This window comes from Etheostoma spectabile, chromosome 23 (genome assembly GCF_008692095.1).
Source record: "Etheostoma spectabile isolate EspeVRDwgs_2016 chromosome 23, UIUC_Espe_1.0, whole genome shotgun sequence".
In the NCBI taxonomy this organism is placed as follows: domain Eukaryota; kingdom Metazoa; phylum Chordata; class Actinopteri; order Perciformes; family Percidae; genus Etheostoma; species Etheostoma spectabile.
The window spans coordinates 8,731,979-8,750,392 of NC_045755.1; the positions used below are offsets into that span (position 1 = coordinate 8,731,979).

General features: G+C 35.4%; 2 protein-coding genes across 20 annotated transcripts in view; one reads left to right on the forward strand and one right to left on the reverse strand.

The window, feature by feature from the left end:
* Positions 1 to 14,500, reverse strand: part of dyrk2 (dual-specificity tyrosine-(Y)-phosphorylation regulated kinase 2) — a 28,098-nt gene extending 13,598 nt beyond the window's left edge. The window contains exons 1-2 of one of the 5 annotated variants that reach the window (XM_032505081.1): positions 14,482 to 14,500; positions 8,074 to 8,286 (exon numbers count right to left, since the gene is read on the reverse strand). In XM_032505081.1, the coding sequence (XP_032360972.1) occupies positions 8,074 to 8,113 (40 nt within the window). In that variant the 5' untranslated portion in view covers positions 8,114 to 8,286; positions 14,482 to 14,500. Of the gene's footprint in view, positions 1 to 8,073; positions 8,287 to 14,348; positions 14,406 to 14,481 lie in introns of those variants that run through there. The other 4 variants (XM_032505080.1, XM_032505082.1, XM_032505084.1 and 1 more) reach the window with 4 other exon arrangements.
* nrcama (neuronal cell adhesion molecule a) overlaps positions 1 to 18,414 on the forward strand; it is a 1,100,153-nt gene that overhangs the window by 356,334 nt on the left and 725,405 nt on the right. The gene's annotated exons all lie outside the window — the stretch shown is intronic.

The following is an 18,414-nucleotide window of genomic DNA, read 5'->3' on the forward strand; positions in this document are numbered from 1 at the left end:
ACTTCAGATCCAGTATTAGGGACCACTACGGTCTATATAAAAGAGACTTCAGATCCAGTATGAGGGGAACCACTAAGGTATATATAAAGAGACTTCAGATACAGTATTAGGGGACCACTTAAGGTCTATATAAAAGAGACTTCAGATACAGTATTAGGGGACCCCTAAGGTTATATAAAAGAGACTTCAGAACAGTATTAGGGAACACTAAGGTCTATAAAGAGACTTCAGTACAGTATTAGGGGACCACTAAGGTCTATATAAAGAGACTTCAGATACAGTATTAGGCGACCACTTGTTGAATATCACAATAAAAAAACACATGAAGTACTCAGTTCTGCTAGTTCCAGTCGGCTATTTCACTAAAATGCAACAAACTGCTTGTTGCATTTCAAACAAATGAAAGGAAACCCTTTCCAACTTGCTTTTATTTTAACAATGAATTGAATATTAAAAGTTTAAAGTGCAATTTTCTACTGTGAGCCGAAGTGAGATGAACAAAAAAAACAGAGAAATGATTCATTTTGGATATGACAGATGTTGACAAAGTTTCCTTTCGGGGACGTCATTTGAAAGTGGGAAAAATTAGAGGTTGGAAAAAAGGGGTGGGGTTGGGGGGGGTGGGGGGGTTTGAGCTCTGACTACATGACAAGGTATCAACCTTTCAAAGCACAAGATGTGTGGATGCCTCCCTTCAACATACCAAATATTACATAACTCGACCAGCACTGAACGAGCTCGTTGCGCAACACACGTGTCGAGCTCCCAAAATACTGAAAAGTGGTCCGAGTCCCTCCGACAGACCGCCGTGTTTTCCCAGAGAGAAACCAACCGGGGACAGGTTAGATATCTTTAGAACAGAGGCCGAGGGCCTGCGTGGCCCTCCGTTGTTTTGATGGGAGAAAAGAAGCTGTCGGGTCCTAAGAGCCACCTCTTAAATCCCTAAATTCCCCAATTAAATCGCAGCTAATCGAGAACTAGCAGGACGACCTCGAAGGAATCGGCTGACACTTTCCCACCAGACGACATCCAGCGACGGGAATCTGGTAAAATAGGAAGGAAAATGTAACCTGTAGTGTTTTTTGTCGTTGACTGGCACGATGAACATATCGCGAACGACACTCCGATGTTTTGTGTTAGTTGAAAGAAAATATCAGGAACTGCACTTTAAAGTCTAACTGCCACTCGCTTTTATATTTTATATTCAGAATAACAAGAACAAGACGGTTTCCTTTCACTGTTCATTTTGTATCTCAGCAGAAACGAGTCCACTTCAGTATCCGTTTATTTACTGGAAGTGATGTCGTTATCGCGTTCAACAACGTGAACTGAGAGGACTTTTAAAGCACCCTTGGACCGGACTGACCCGGGCCAAAGTGATCCAATCCAGGCTAGAGCCTGCTGGTCCCACAGATTGACTCAGGCTAAGGAGGATGAAGGTTTTAATATAGCCGGATATTTCTCTCTCTCTCTCTCTCTCTGTGTCTCTCTCTATCGCTGTGGGTTGTGTGTGTGTGTGTGGGTGTGTTGTGTGTGTGTTGTGTGTGTGTGTGTGTGTGTGGGGTGTGTGGGGGTGTTGTGTGTGTTACACCTGATGATGATTTTTTGTCATTATATGATGATTTAATTTGTCGCATCTTTAACCTCATGTGTCCTATGTTGTCCTCATGTTGTCTCATGTGTCCTCATGTCGCTTCAGTTGTATGTTCGTCTCATGTTGTCCCATGTTGTCCTCATGTTGTCTCATGTTGTCTATGTGTTCTCATGTCGCCTCATGTCCGTTCATGTTGCTTGTGTCCCCATGTTTGTCCTATGTTGTCCTCATGTTGTCCTCATGTTGTCCTCATGTGTCCTATATCAATGTTCTTTTTAATTCCCCCAAAATACATGATGATTCAACGCTCTTGCAAGTACAACTTCTACTTCATAATTTTGGGTCTTATTCTATTTTATAGCATTGTAAAACAAATGGAAGTGTTGTTGAAATAGTATTGAGTAAAAGTTGACATATTCCAGTGTGATTATCATAAACAACATTCCTTTAATTTTAGTCTCAATAATCCTAATTCTGCTTTTCTAACTCCAACATTAGGTATAATTTCCTATAAATAGAGGTTTATTGACCAAATTCCAAAAATAACTGTAAAAATAAAGTATAATAGTTAGTGTTACGTAGTGTTGAACGTCAAAAAAGCGTCAAGTGTTGAAAAAGTTAGAAACATCAACAAAAAGTGTTCAATTTTGACGAGAACATGCAACTTTTTGTTTTTCCTGAGTTTTGCCGTTTGTCACTTTTTCCCATATTTTCCATCAATTCTTTCCTGCATTTTTGGACATTTTTGCAACATTTTTGTCACTTTTTTCAACGTCCTTTACATCTTCTTTTCTTTTCAAAATGCTAACACACACTGACATTAGAAACCGTTACAAATTACATCTAATGACAGAAGTTGTATTGTTAATTGGTAAAAAAAAAAAAAGGGTCAAAAGTGTTGAAAAAAGGGACAAAAAAACTTAAGAAAACATCGATAAAACGCATCAACAAAAGTGTGGATTTTCTTGACGAGAAGACAACACGAGGGTTAATACATTTTTTGGAAGAACAATAAACACAGACTAATAAAGCATTGTACCAGTAATAAATATATATATATATATATATATATATAAAATAATATAATAAAAACACCACTAACATCAGCCTAAAAAGGTCCAGTGCTGCTGAGACTATCTCAAACCGTTCACGTGGCCCGTCGGCTCGGCCGTAAATAACCATACTGTACTCTGCACTGTACGTTACGATCTAATAATGAACCGGGGATCTAATAATGAACCGGGGATCTGAACTGAAGACCACATGGATGCAGGATCCTCAGCTGCGAGCCTGACAGACGCACGTCGACAGGCTGGAACGGCAGCGAGCTGCACGGCAACCTGACACCGAGCCGGAGATGCCAGAGCGCGCCCGGCATGCCGCTCGACCGGACGGGTGGGAAAACCTGCAGCAATGTGACCGCAGTGTGACGCTCAGCGGGGTCACGCCCCCCCCCGCCCCCCCCCAGAGGGGCCGAGAACAGAAAACTGTAGAGGGAGGGGGGGGGATCACCAGATGCCTCCCCATGCGATATCATATCATCACGGTGCTTATGCAACTATATGATATACATTGCAATTTCTAACCTTTTTTCCAACTTTTTCCAATGTGACACTCATCGGGGTCACACCCCCCCAGAGGGGCTGAGAACAGAAAACTATGGGGGGGGGGGCAGGGGGGTCACCAGCGTTGACTCATCTGCTCTCTAATATGTCTTTTCCACGAAGGCAGTCCTGGTTCTGAGTCGGTGCCAAATATGGAACCGGCCAAGAACACGGGTTCCAAATCAGCACCAACGTAGTCCTGGTCTAGAGATCAGAACTGGTTACGTCAGGTGCGGGGGGGGGGGTTAATCATGACGTCGGAAAACCAAAACGTCTGGCGGCCATTTTGAAAACCCCGGTCAGCTGTTAACCATAGAGAGCTGTTGATGTTAGCTTTGGACATGGATGGGAAACCAGAACCACCGTGGTCTGGGGGGGAAACCAGAACCACCGTGGTCTGGGGAGGAAACCAGAACCACCGTGGTCTGGGGGGGAAACCAGAACCACCGTGGTCTGGGGAGGAAACCAGAACCACCGTGGTCTGGTCTGGGGAGGAAACCAGAACCACCGTGGTCTGGGGAGGAAACCAGAACCACCGTGGTCTGGGGAGGAAACCAGAACCACCGTGGTCTGGGGAGGATACCAGAACCACCGTGGTCTGGGGAGGACACCAACGGTCTGCTGGCTCTCAGGCTGGGGAGGATCCAGCTGGCACCAGAACCAGAACCAGAACCTGGTTAGTCTTGGTGGAAAACACATAACAGAGGGGCCAAGAACAGAAAACTGTAGGGGGGGGGGAATATTCTGCAATACATTGCAATTTATAACCTTTTTTTTTTCCAATTTCCAACTTTTTCCAATGTGACAAACATTGGAAAAAAAACATCCAAAGTGCTGAAAAAAGTTAAAAAACGTTAAAAAAAAAAGTTTAAAAGATCGATAGAAGCGTCCCGTCGACACGAGGGTTGAACAGTGGAAAAAGTCAAATGAATAAACAGAAAAAAAACCCACAAAAAAACATACAAAATGTGACATTTCCCTCCATACTTTTCCTATTTAAACTTAAATTTTTAAAATTCAGAACACAAGAGAAAATAAGGATTAACTTAATTGTTTTTCTCGATTATTCTGCGTTTGTGATCAACGGGAGCAGAAATCATAAATCACGACTGCTTTTTGATCGATTGCACAGCCCTACACGATGCGATATCAGCGATTACTCAGCGATTATTGTGATTTTTCGACATATTGCAATATTCTGCGATGTATTGCAATTTATTACCTTTTTTCCAACTTCTAACTTTTCCCCCCAATTTCTAATGACGTCGCCCAAAAAGAAACTCATCGACATCCGTTTCATCTAAAAAGAAACATGTCTCTGTTTGTTCATCTCACGTCAATGTCATCGCTGCAGAACGGGACAAACTGACCAACATATATATAATACATAACATATATAATATATATAATATATAATATATAATAACAGATCTATACTCCGTGTCTGTGACAAAATACTGCGATACTATGCTGTATAGATCCCCCCCCCCCATTATTCTGAGGTAAAAGTACTTTTACTCGTGTCGTCTTCCCGTCAAAATTGAAAATCAACACTTTTGTTGATGCTTTTTATCGATGTTTTTTTTTTTTTTTACTTTTTCTTACGTTTTTTGTCCCTTTTTTCAGTGTTTGTCACTTTTTTTGACGTTTTCAACACTACGTAACACTAACTTTTAAAAAGTTAGTTTACAGTTATTTTTGGAATTTATGGTCAATAAACCTCATTTATAGGAAATTATACCTAATGTTTGAGTTAGAAAAGCAGAAATTGGAATATTGAGACTAAAATAAAGGAATGGATGTTGATGATAATCACAGACTGGAATATGTCAACTTTTACTCAAACTATTTCAAAAACACTTCATTGTTTTACAATGCTAAAATAGAATAAGACCCAAAATTAATGAAAGTAGAGATTTGTACTTGGCAAAGAGCGTTGGAATCAATCATGTTATTTTGGGGAATTAAAAAGAACATTGATAGAGGACAACATGGGACAACATGAGGACAACATGAGGACAACATGGGGACAACATGATGGCAACATGAGGACAAACATGGGGACAAAATGAAGACAAAATGAGGGCAACATGGGGACAACATGAGGACAACATGGGGAAAACATGAAGACAACATGAAGACAACATGGGGCAACATGAGGACAACATGAGGGAAACATGGGGACAAACATGAGGACAACATGAGGACAACATGAGGGCCACCTGAGGACAACATGGGACACATGAGGGCAACATGGGGACAACATGAGGGCAACATGAGGGCAACATGAGGACAACATGGGACAAAAATGAAGACCAAAATGATGGCAACATGAGGGCAACATGAGGGACAACATGAAGACAAAATGAGGGCAACATGAGGGCAAATGAGGGCAACATGAGGACAACATGAGGACAAAATGACGGAAACATGAGAGCAACATGAGGGCAACATGACGACAACATGAGGACAACATGAGGACAACATGAGGGCAACATGAGGGCAAACATGGGGACAAACATGAGGCAACATGAGGGCAACATGGGACAACATGGGGACCAACATGAAGACACATGATGGCAACATGATGGCAACATGAGGCAACATGGGACAACATGAGGCAACATGGGGACAACATGAGGGCAAATGAGGACAACATGAGGACAACATGGACGGAAACATGAGAGCAACATGAGGGCAACATGACGGGACAACAATGAGGGCAAATGAGGGCAACATGAGGGCAACATGAGAGCAACATGAGGGCAACATGACGACAACATGAGGGCAAACATGGGGGCAACATGAGGACAACATGACGACAACATGGACCGACAAACATGAGGGGCAACATGAGGGCACAATGACGACAACATGATGGCACATGAGGAAAACATGAGGGCAACATGACGACAACGAGGGCAACATGACGACAACATGAGGGCAACATGAGGGCAATGAGAACAAACACTGACGACAACATGAGGACAACATGAGGGCAACATGAGGACAACATGACGACAACATGAGGACAACATGATGGCAACATGAGGACAACATGAGGACAACATGAGGGTTAAGTACAATTTTTTGCTACTCTACCCACGTCTGATTGTAACGTGTTCATACCTATCTCTTTTATTCTTGTTTAATCTGTGTATTACTTTGCATTTCTACTTATTTTTGCACTTCTAGCTTGATGCTAAACTACATGTTGTTGCCTCAATGCCAACAGAGATGAATCTAATCCCTCTAATCGAATCAGGGCTACGTAATGGCGAATAATAGCTTGTCTTACATCAAGAGATAAGTTAGTTACAGCAGTATTTAACCTATTAACCACATTTTACTCTGCAATACTTCCTGTTATTACACATGCTAATATACTTATATATATATATTACAGCCTGACTGATGGTGGATTTTTGTTAATCAACATAACGTAAACAAGCGTTTTGGATAAGCTTCCTTCATAATAATTGTTTCTTTGTTGTGTTCTTCTTTAGACACGAACGCTGTTATGTACCGAGCAGGACATTTGAGAACTTTTGAGGACAAACTGTTCCCGAATTATCTCAAAAATATCTTTAAACTGCAATTTTCTTGTTACTCATTGTTAGACATATGAGCTTAAAACAAGCCAATAAATTTGAACCATGCCTACACATTGATCTGGATCTCATAACAGCGGTCTGTAACCAAATTAACATGACATATTTACATTTAAACAATGACACATCCATGCAGCATTCTTTAAATTCCCATTACCACGATGGAAACATCTTCTTATGAGATAATAGCAGCTTGTAAAAGCTGTAAAACGAAAGTTTCAGGCACATGCTCCAGCATGAATATTAACATCTAATAATAGCTCCATAACAGCATTGGCGTGTCTTTGTCATCAGATAAGGCGTATTTAAGAGCTGACAGCTATAATAATAAATGCATTATACTGACTTTTTAAAACACCAGAAGCGACTCCGATCGATCTCTGACCGAAAAGAACCGAATCTTTATTTCTGTGAGCCGAGCTGGAGGCCAGAAATGACCAAGCAACACACACACACACATTAACGTTAAGAAAAACACCAAATACCACCGATTACAGTGTCTAACATCTACTCAAAAATCACCTGTCACGTGTGGTACTGTTACTAACGCGTTACAAAGCGGCTATAAACAGGCAGTAAACACACTGGGAAACCTGTTCCTAATGCTGCTGTCACTTCTGATCTGTTGTTAGCGAGAGATGGGCGGATCGGTTCCGATTAAAGAATCGGTCACTTCGAATCGATTCATTTAATTGTGTAGAACCGTTTTGAGTTTTGATGATTAACGGCCATCAGAGGAGCATGTAAACGCACCTTTTTAACCTGGTTGGTTCAGTAGCAAAAAGTGTGGGAATTATGAGCACCGGCACATCGGAAGGGTCGACAGGTTGACCCGGGTACATACCGGACACCGTAAAAAGAGTCGTTCAATAACATCGGTTCGTTCGTTTTCGCCCATCCCCAGCAATGCTAGCTCTAGCTAGCTAAAAATAAACCTGACAGCCGTTAGGAGCGGCTTTCATTTGATCTGCTTAGTTTCTACAGTAACGGCTATTCCTCCGGCTGCCATTTTTAAAAACAAAAACAACATGACATGTATGTTTTAATGAGCAGATAAAGAAAGCCTGTTTCTATTTAAAAGGTAGCTAGCAGAGCTTTCAGCCCTTTCCCCTCAACTGTTTTTTCACCCGCTTCTGACTTTATTACGTTTTAATTTACGATGAATTTAACCGAGCTAGTGAGAAGCGGAAGTATCAGCGGTGTGTGCCCGCCACACTGGCCGGGCTCAGGCGCCCTCAGCCCGGCTACAGAGGCTTGTGCTCACCCGTCGGGAGGACCGAGGTTCCGGGCTTCTTAGTCAACATGGCGGCCGCTCCTCTCTCCTTCTCCACTGGACACAGACGGACGGGACACCTCCTCTTCCTCCATCCGCAGCTCCTCCTCTTCCTCCTCCCTAAAATTACTCCTCCTCCTCCTCTTTCTAAATCCTCCTTCTCTCTTCCACTCCTCTCCTGTTTCCTCCTCCTCTTCCTCCTCTCTGAGTTTTTTTTATCATTAAAAAAAAAGAACATTTTGAACAAAAATTACATTCAAAAAAAAATATTCACCACTAATAATTATGTTATTAGTATAATTATAAATACCAAGTATTTTCCTTTTTTCTTAACTAAAAGTATTAATACCACACTGTAAATTAATCTATTACAAGTAAAAGTCCTGCATTGACAAATGTCTACTATTACATACTATTACACTACTATATATTCTATACTTGTATATACATACTATATGCTACATAATTATACTTTCTATATACTGTATGCTACTATATACTATACCTAGATTATGCATACCTATATTATTCTATACTCATACCTTATATACGATTACACTACTAGAAATCTATACGCATAGCTATTTAATACTAGTGACACTCTACTGATACTTGTACGATATTACTATACTACTCTATATATTCTATATTAGTCCTATATACGATAACTACTTATATTCTACTTGATTAATTATAACTATTACCACTATATATTTATACTGTGTACTATTATATACTATTATGCTACTACTGTATACTATTACTACTAACGTAGTATCATCTATCTGCTCATAACCTATTATGCACTACTAATTTAGCTATACTTGTTACTATTATATACTATATATATATAGATACATATAGTATTACTATTACACTCTATATATTCTATACCTGATACTATTACTAGACTATTATGCTACTATATATTCTATACTTGTACTATATACTATTAATACTATTAATACTATTATATGATACTATTACACTACTATATATTCTATACTTGTACTACATACTATTACACTACTATATATCTATACTTGTACTATGACATAACTATTATGCTACTATATATTCTATACTTGTATATTATATACTATTCTAGTATACTATGAACCATATTTATAATTTACTATGATATACTATTATAGTATACTATTACTACATATATTCTATACTTGTACTATTATGATTAATATTATAGGATTACTATTACACTACTATATATTATCTAATTGTATATTCTATACACTGACATATATTCACTAACTGATATTTATACGTACTATTATAGTATACTATTACATACTGATATATTCTATTAGTCTTATTCTATTATATACTATTATAGTGATATATATAACACTACTATTATTCTATATACACTGTACTATTATTATTAGTATACTATTACATTACTACTATATTCTATACTTGTACTATTATTACTATTACACTACTATATTCTATCCGTGTACTATATATACTATTAATACTGTTAATAATATTCTATACTTGTCTACTTATATACTATTACACACTATTCTATATTATACTAAGTATACTATTACATACTATACACTACTATATCTATACTTATACTTTATATACATTAAACATACTATAGGATCTATACTTGTCCTATTAGTATACTATACACTACTTATATTCTAACTTCATACTATTATTTAACTATACATATACTTTATATTTCTATACTTTACTATTATATACTATTACACTACTTATATTCTATACTTGTACTATTATATACTATTAAATATATATTACACTACTATATATCTATATACTCATACGATTATAACTATACACTCCGATAATATCTATACTCTGTACTTTACTATACCGATTTACACACTACATATATCTATACTTTACTATTATATACTATTACACTACTAGATATTCTATACTGTGTACTCTTAATTACTATTCACTACTATATATTCTATACTTACTTTATACATTATCTACTACTATTCTATACTTGTACTATTGATACTATTATTATATACTATTACACTACTATATATTCTATATGTACTATTATCTATATTATATATACTATTATCTTACTATATAGTCTATATTCGATACTATATATCTCTATATTTTATACGATTACACTGAATAATTCTATACTTGGATATTATATACATTATGTATACTACTACCTATATTCTATACTGTGAATATACTATTATAGTATTACATACACTACTATATATTCTATAATGAATCTAACTATTATAGTATACATTACACTACATATATTCTATACTTTACTATATAGTACTATTACCACTATAATTCTATACTAGTAATATTATATACATTTAGTTACTCTTACACTATAATATTCTATACTTTACTATTATTATCTATTACATACTATATATGCTTATAGATATTATACTATTATAGTGTACTATTAAATATACTATATATTCTACTACTTTAACTATTATAGTATTACTATTTACACTACTATATATTCTATACTTGTACTATTATGTACTATTAAAATAGCGATATATTTCGATATACTGTACTATATATATACTATACACTACTATATATTCTAGATAGTACGCGTGTACGATTTACACTACGATATATGCTATACGGTTACGTATAGATAATATTTACAGACTACTACTATATTCATACTGTTACTATTCTTACTATTACACTATATAATTCATAGATGTATCAGTATTATACTACTACACAATCAGGATCTAATTACTATGTACTCTATTACCTATTCACACTATATCTATAATATACTATTACTTAGCCTAGGTACGACTATACTATATACCATATACTATTCGTTATATATTACACAATATCTATCTACTACTGAAGACTGATATATACAGAAACTATATATTTATATATACATTATTACTATATATCATCTATCGAATATCGTATACTATTTTATATACTATTACACACTATATTATTCTTTGACTTGTATATTATATACTATATCATAGACATGATCATACTTATGAATTCCATATACTATGAAAGACTGATTATTCTATGATACTTCATACTTTATACGATATACTATATAGTCTATCTGCTACATTATACAAAGTATATTTCACACAGAATCTTGAATCATCTCTTTTACCACTATAACACAATATATTACTATACCTGTACTAATATATACATTCACTACAATATTCTACACTGCTAGATTATTCTTCATACTAATTCTATCTTGTATTAGTATTACTATTACAACTATAACTAATTTATATTTAGTATAAATTACTACTATATATTACGATATTATGTACTATCTATTACATGCATACTTATGGATTCTATACTTTGTACTATTCATATATTATTATGTTACTATTACACTACTATATATTCTATACTGATACTTTATAGTATCTAGTCACTATATACATGTCTATAAGCTTGTACATTTAGTCTATACTATTACCTACTAATATTCTACTCTGTACATCTTATAGTATACTATTTACATACATATATCATTATACTTGTTACTATTATATATATTACACTACTATATATTTATACGTGTACTATTATTACTATTACACTAATATATTCTATTACTTGTATATACTATGACTATTCCACTACATATAGTATATACTTGTACTAGTATATACTATTACATACTATATATTCTATAATTGTACTATTATATACATCTTATATTACATCATTACACTACTATATATTTCTATACATTGTACTATGTATAGTATACTATTACACTACTATATATTCTATACTAGTACTATTATATACTATTATAGTGTACTATTACTACTACTATATATTGCACTATACTATATATATTATGTATACTATTACACTACTATATTTTATACTTGTACTATTATCGTATATTACACTACTATATTCTATACTGTGTACTATATATATACTATGTACATACTATATTCATACTTGTATCTATATAATATATATATATATTCTATACTATCTATATTATATACTATTACACTACTATATATTCTATACTGTTACTATTTATACTATTACACTACTAATATTCTATACGTGTTACTTATATAATACACTATTAATATCTATATATACTATATTACATTACACTCTAGATATCTATACGTATACTATTATCGATTACACTATATATATTCTATACTTGTACTAGTAGTACTATACAATACATATAATTATATACTTATATAGTAATACTTATACACTACTATATATTCTATAACTGTATACTTGTTATATTTACACTACGATATATTCTATACTGTACTAGATATACAATTATATACGTTATAATATTACACTACTATATATTCTATACTTCATACTATTATATACTATTACACTACTTATATTCTATACTTGTACATTATATACTATTATACACTACTATATTCTTCTATACTTGTACTATTATTACTATTACACTACTATATATTCTATACGTTGTATTCCTGTATATATATGACACATATATAATTCTATATTGTACTATTATATACTATTACACTACTATATATATTCTATACTTTACTATTATAGTATACTATTACACTACTATATATTCGATACTGTACTATTATATACTATATAGTATACTCTTACACTTATATATTCTACTATGTACTATTATATACTATTCTATATATATTACACTACTATATATTCTATACTTGATACTATATTATACTTTACATTACTATATCTTCTATATTGTACTATATATATACTATTACACTACATATATTCTATACTTGTACTATTATATATACTATTACACTACTATATTCTATACTTGTACTATATATACTTTACACTACTATATTCTATACTGTACTATATTATACTATTACAATACTATATTCTAACTGTACTATTATTTATATACACTAACTTATATATATCTATACTTGTACTATATATATACTATTACACTACTATATATTCTATAACTTGTACATTATATACTATTACACTACTATATAGTTCTAACTTGTACTATATAACTATTAACTAATACTATATATCTTTACTATACTGTTATACATTATATGACTCTTACATACTATATATTCTATAATTGTACTATTATATACTATTAACTATATATCTAACTACTATATATCTATACTTGTACTAATTTATACTATTAAATGATACTATACACTACTATATATTACTATACTCATACTTTATACTACTATTACATTTTTTACATATATTCTATACTCATCTATTATATACTATTACACTACTATATATTTATACTATTATATTATATACTATTACACTACTATATATTCTATACTTGTACTATTATATACTATTAAAGTATACTATTACACTTATATATATTCTCTATGTACTATATATACTATTAAAGTATACTACACACTAATATATATTCTATACTACTACATATATATATATATTACACTACTATATATTCTATACTCATACTATTCTATACTATACACTACTATATATTCTATATCATCTATATATTACTATTAAACTACTATATATCTATACTCATACTATATATACTATTACCACTACTATATAGTCTATATTGTACTATTATATATATTACACACGTATTATATCATACATTAACTTCACTACTATATTCTATACTCATACTATTATATACTATTACACTACTATATATTCTATACTCATACTATTATATACTCCATCATTAGATTATTATTGCTCATGCATTAATGTAAAAGCAGGTTTTTCTGATGGAGTTTGTTGCTCATTTTGAAATTTTAACTAATGATTAATTTAATTATGGATTTCTCTGCTGATTATTTTTTCCATTAATCAATTGATTGCTTTTTTTTTTAGGTTTTGTGTCTAAAAAACAGTGAAAATAGAGACAAAAATCATCACAACAACCCAGAGCCCAACATGAAATCTTCACAATGTTTGTTATGTCCGACCAACAATCCAAACCTCAACATTATTACTAATAAATTAACATTATTAACATTATTAGAAGAAAAAAACATTGTTATTTTGGACAATTTTTCCACGTTTTTGTCATTTTCTTTGATTTTTTTTTGCTCTTTTAAACACACAATCTCAACCCCATCCAATGTTAAACCCAAAGTTACGATTCTTATGTCACGATATTATTGGGATTTTAAACTTATTGCAATATTCTGTGATATATTGTAACGTATTACCTTTTTCCCCAACTTCCAATGACGTCCCAACAAAAGGAAACTTTGTCAACATCTGTTTCATCTAAGAAGAGAAATGTCTTCAATGTTGAACGTGAGAATAGGAAAAATAAATCTTAACTCAAGGTCCACTTACCAGCATTTTAACCCAAAAGACTAGCTTGCAAACCTTACGTTACATTTTTTTCTCTTTTTGTCTAACTGGTATTAATCAAACTGCAGGAAACCATGGCAACAATAACGATGCTTAACACTGTTACCAATTGAACTAAGTAATGAGTCACCATGGTGTCCAGAAGACGTGGAGATGAAGGAGATGAAGGAGATGAAGGAGATGAAGGAGATGAAGCTTGTGTTGCAGAGTAGAGTGTGTTCTTCATCTCCCTGTCAGGTGTTTTCCACGAGAGGACGTCTTCACATACACAGCGCACAACACACACACACACACACACAACAACACTTACACAACACTCACACAGGGCACAACACTTACACAGGGTTGTGTGTTCGGCTGCTTGGAGACCGACAACATGTTTACATCAGAGACACAGGAGAACTTCCGTGTTGGGGCGGTGCGGTGGCGCTGTGTGTATGGTTGTGTTGTGGCTGTGTGTTGTGTGTGATGTGGGTGGTGTGTGTTGTGTATGTAGTATGGTCTGTTGGTGGGGGTGTGTGTGTTTGTATATATGTTTGTGTGTTTGTGTGGGTGTGTGGGCGTGTGTGTGTGTGTGTGTGTATGCGTCTGTCTGTGTGTGTGGGTATGTGTGGGAGTGTGTGTGTGGGGGGGTGAGTCGTGTGTATGGCTGTGTGTGGTGTGTGTGTTGGGGGGTGTGTGTGTGTGTATGTATGTATGTGTCTGTCTGTGTGTGTGGGTGTGGTGTGTGTTGTATATGTGGTGGTGTGTGGTTGTGTGTGGCGTGTGTGTGTGGGTGTGGTGGTGTTATGGTCTGTGGTTGTTTTGTTGGGGTATGTATGTGTCTGTCTGTGTGTGTGGGTGTGTATGTATATATGTTTGTGTGTGAGTGCGTGCGTGCGTGCGTGCGTGCGTGTGTGTGTGTGTGTGTGGGTCTCAGGTTTCACAGCTGGAATTAAAGTTCAGAGAGACTTATGTTACACTAACATGCCCACTTACACACACACACACACCACACACACACACACACACACACACACACACACACAGCAGAAATAACTTACTCAGCAGAACTAAGCACAGTCTAGTGTCAATGGCTTCACAATAGTGGGAATCCCCCAAAACCCAAATATACACCGAGACAATGAGGAAGAAATCTAGGAACATCCCTGCAGACACCCCCCCCCCCCCCCTCTCCAGCCACTTCAGGGGCCTCTGGAAAAAAAAGGTTTTTAAAGAATCTTTAATTCCCAATGCAGCAGTATCCTCCACCAAGACAAGTCAAACTGAGCTGCTTTCAATGAATTTAAGAATAATGTATTCTTTTTTATCTTGATATTATATTTTTGATATTATATATATTATATTTCATCTTTTTCTACTTTACTCACTATGTTTGAGATGCTGTCTGTATATTATATTCAGTACATATCCACCTGTATAGTATATTCAGTACATATCCACCTGTATATCATATTCAGTACATATCCACCTGTATATTATATTCAGTACATATCCACCTGTATATTATATTCAGTACATATCCAGCTGTATATCATATTCCAGTACATACCCCTGTATAGTATTCAGTACATATCCACCTGTATATATATTCAGTACATATCCACCTGTATATCATATTCAGTACATATCACCTGTATATATATTCATACATAATCCACCTGTATTATATTCAGTACATATCCACCGTATATCATATCAGTACAACCACCTGTATATCATATCAGACATATATCCACCTGTATATCATATCAGTACATATCCACCTGTATTACTTTAATATATGCTTCCTTTAGGCAGTATTATTAGGAAAAACTCCATAAACTTTCATTGTATGCAGATGATATCAATATATCTTTCAATCAGCCGGATGAAACTAATCAGTTATTAAACTTCAAAAGTGCTTCAGGATATTAAAACCTGGATGACCTGTAATTTTCTAATGTTAAACTCCGATAAAACTGAAGTTATTGCTCTCGGACCCAAGCACCTCCGTGACGCACTATCAAAGATATAGTTACTCTGGATGGCATCACCCTGGCTCCAGCACACACTGGCCGCCAGCCCCACCCTGGCCTCAGCCACCCTGGCCTCCTGCACCACCTGGCCTCCAGCACCACTGTGAGGAATCTTGGAGTCATCTTGATCAGGACATGTCCTTAATTCCCACTAAAGCAATTTCAAGGATCGCCTTTTTTCACCTACGTAAATTGCAAAAATCAGGAATATCCTGTCTAAAAATGATGCAGAAAAATTAGTCCATGCATTTGTTACTTCTAGGTTGGATTACTGCAATTCTTTACTATCAGGCTGCTCGAAAAAATCCATAAAGACTCTACAGCTGATCCAGAATGCGCGGCACGTGTTCTGACGGGATCAGGAAAAGAGATCACGTTCTCCTGTTTAGTTCTCTGCATTGGCTTCCTGTAAATTTAGAATAGAATTTAAAATCCTTCTTCTACTACAAAGCTCTTCATGGTCAGGCTCCATCTTATCTTAAAGAGCTATAGTACCTACAACCCTGCGAGAGCACTACGCTCCCAGAAAGCAGGTTACTGGTGGTCCTAGAGTCTCTAAAAGTAGAACGGGAGCCAGAGCGTTCAGCTATCAGGCTCCTTCCTGTGGAACAGGTTCACGTTTGGGTTCGGGAGAGACACCGTCTCCACATTTAGAGTAGGCTTAAGACTTTCCTTTTGATAAAGCTTATAGTTAGGGCATAGAATCGAATATGTTAGGGAGTAGTAGCTAGTCACATAGTTTTCGATTATATATCATAAATAGAACTAAGGGAGACTTGGCATACAGCCGATCGGTTGGGGAGAGTTCTGGCCCGGCCGGGCTGGAGCTCTCTTTACCTTGTTCTTGGTTTTGTTGTAATAGTTTTAGACAGCTGGGGACTATTTTGATACACTGAGCTCTCTCTCTCTCTATCTTTCATTTTCATTTATGTGCATCATGTCCCAGAAATGCTTGTTACAACCTTGTTACTAACTCTTTTGGGGGTCATTCCGGAGTCCTTATGTTCTTTTTTCCCAGCATGTTCCCTGGTATCAGAGAGGCTCCGAAATCAGGGTAGCAGCATCGCCATGGTCCCGCTACACGTTCTGTGATGCCATGTTCAACTGCTACACGCGGTGCCTGCTACGCCCTGCTACTCTGCTACGTACCTGCTACGTCCTGCTACGCCCAGTACGTCCTGCTACGTCTGCTACGTCCTGTACGTCCTGCTACGTCTGCGTACGTCCTGCTGGGCGTGAATGCCGCACAGCGTCCTGCTATGCCATGAACTACTACAAAGAACTAAACTACTAATTTTTTTATTTTTGTTATTGCCACTCTTCATTAACCCCAACGGCCCGTCAGACACCGCCTACAAAGAGCCTGGGTCTGCGACCGGTTTCTGCCTAAAAGGAGTTTCTCGCCCTGTCGCACTGTTGCTTGCTCTGGGGAAACTACTAGACCTGTTGGGTCCTTGTAAATTCTGGAGTGTGGTCTAGACCTACTCTATCTGTAAAGTGTCTTGAGATAACTCTTGATGAATTGATACTAATAAATAATAATTGAATTGAATTGAATTGAGTCATTATTCAGTACATATCACACATGTATATATATCAGTACTATCCACTGTATTTAGTATATCAGTACATATCCACCTGTATATTATATTCAGTACATATCCACCTGTATAGTATATTCAGTACATATCCACCTGTAAATCTTGCTCACAATACTAGTTATCTATATATTATATTATATTCATAGGACTAATCCATCTGTAAAATCCTGTTTATAATAGTATTCATCTATATTTATTCAGTACATATCCATGTCCTGCCCTTATGGAACCAGTGTATATCCTGCACCTGCTGCCATTGCACTTCTGGTTAGACATACCTGTACCTGTGTAATGAC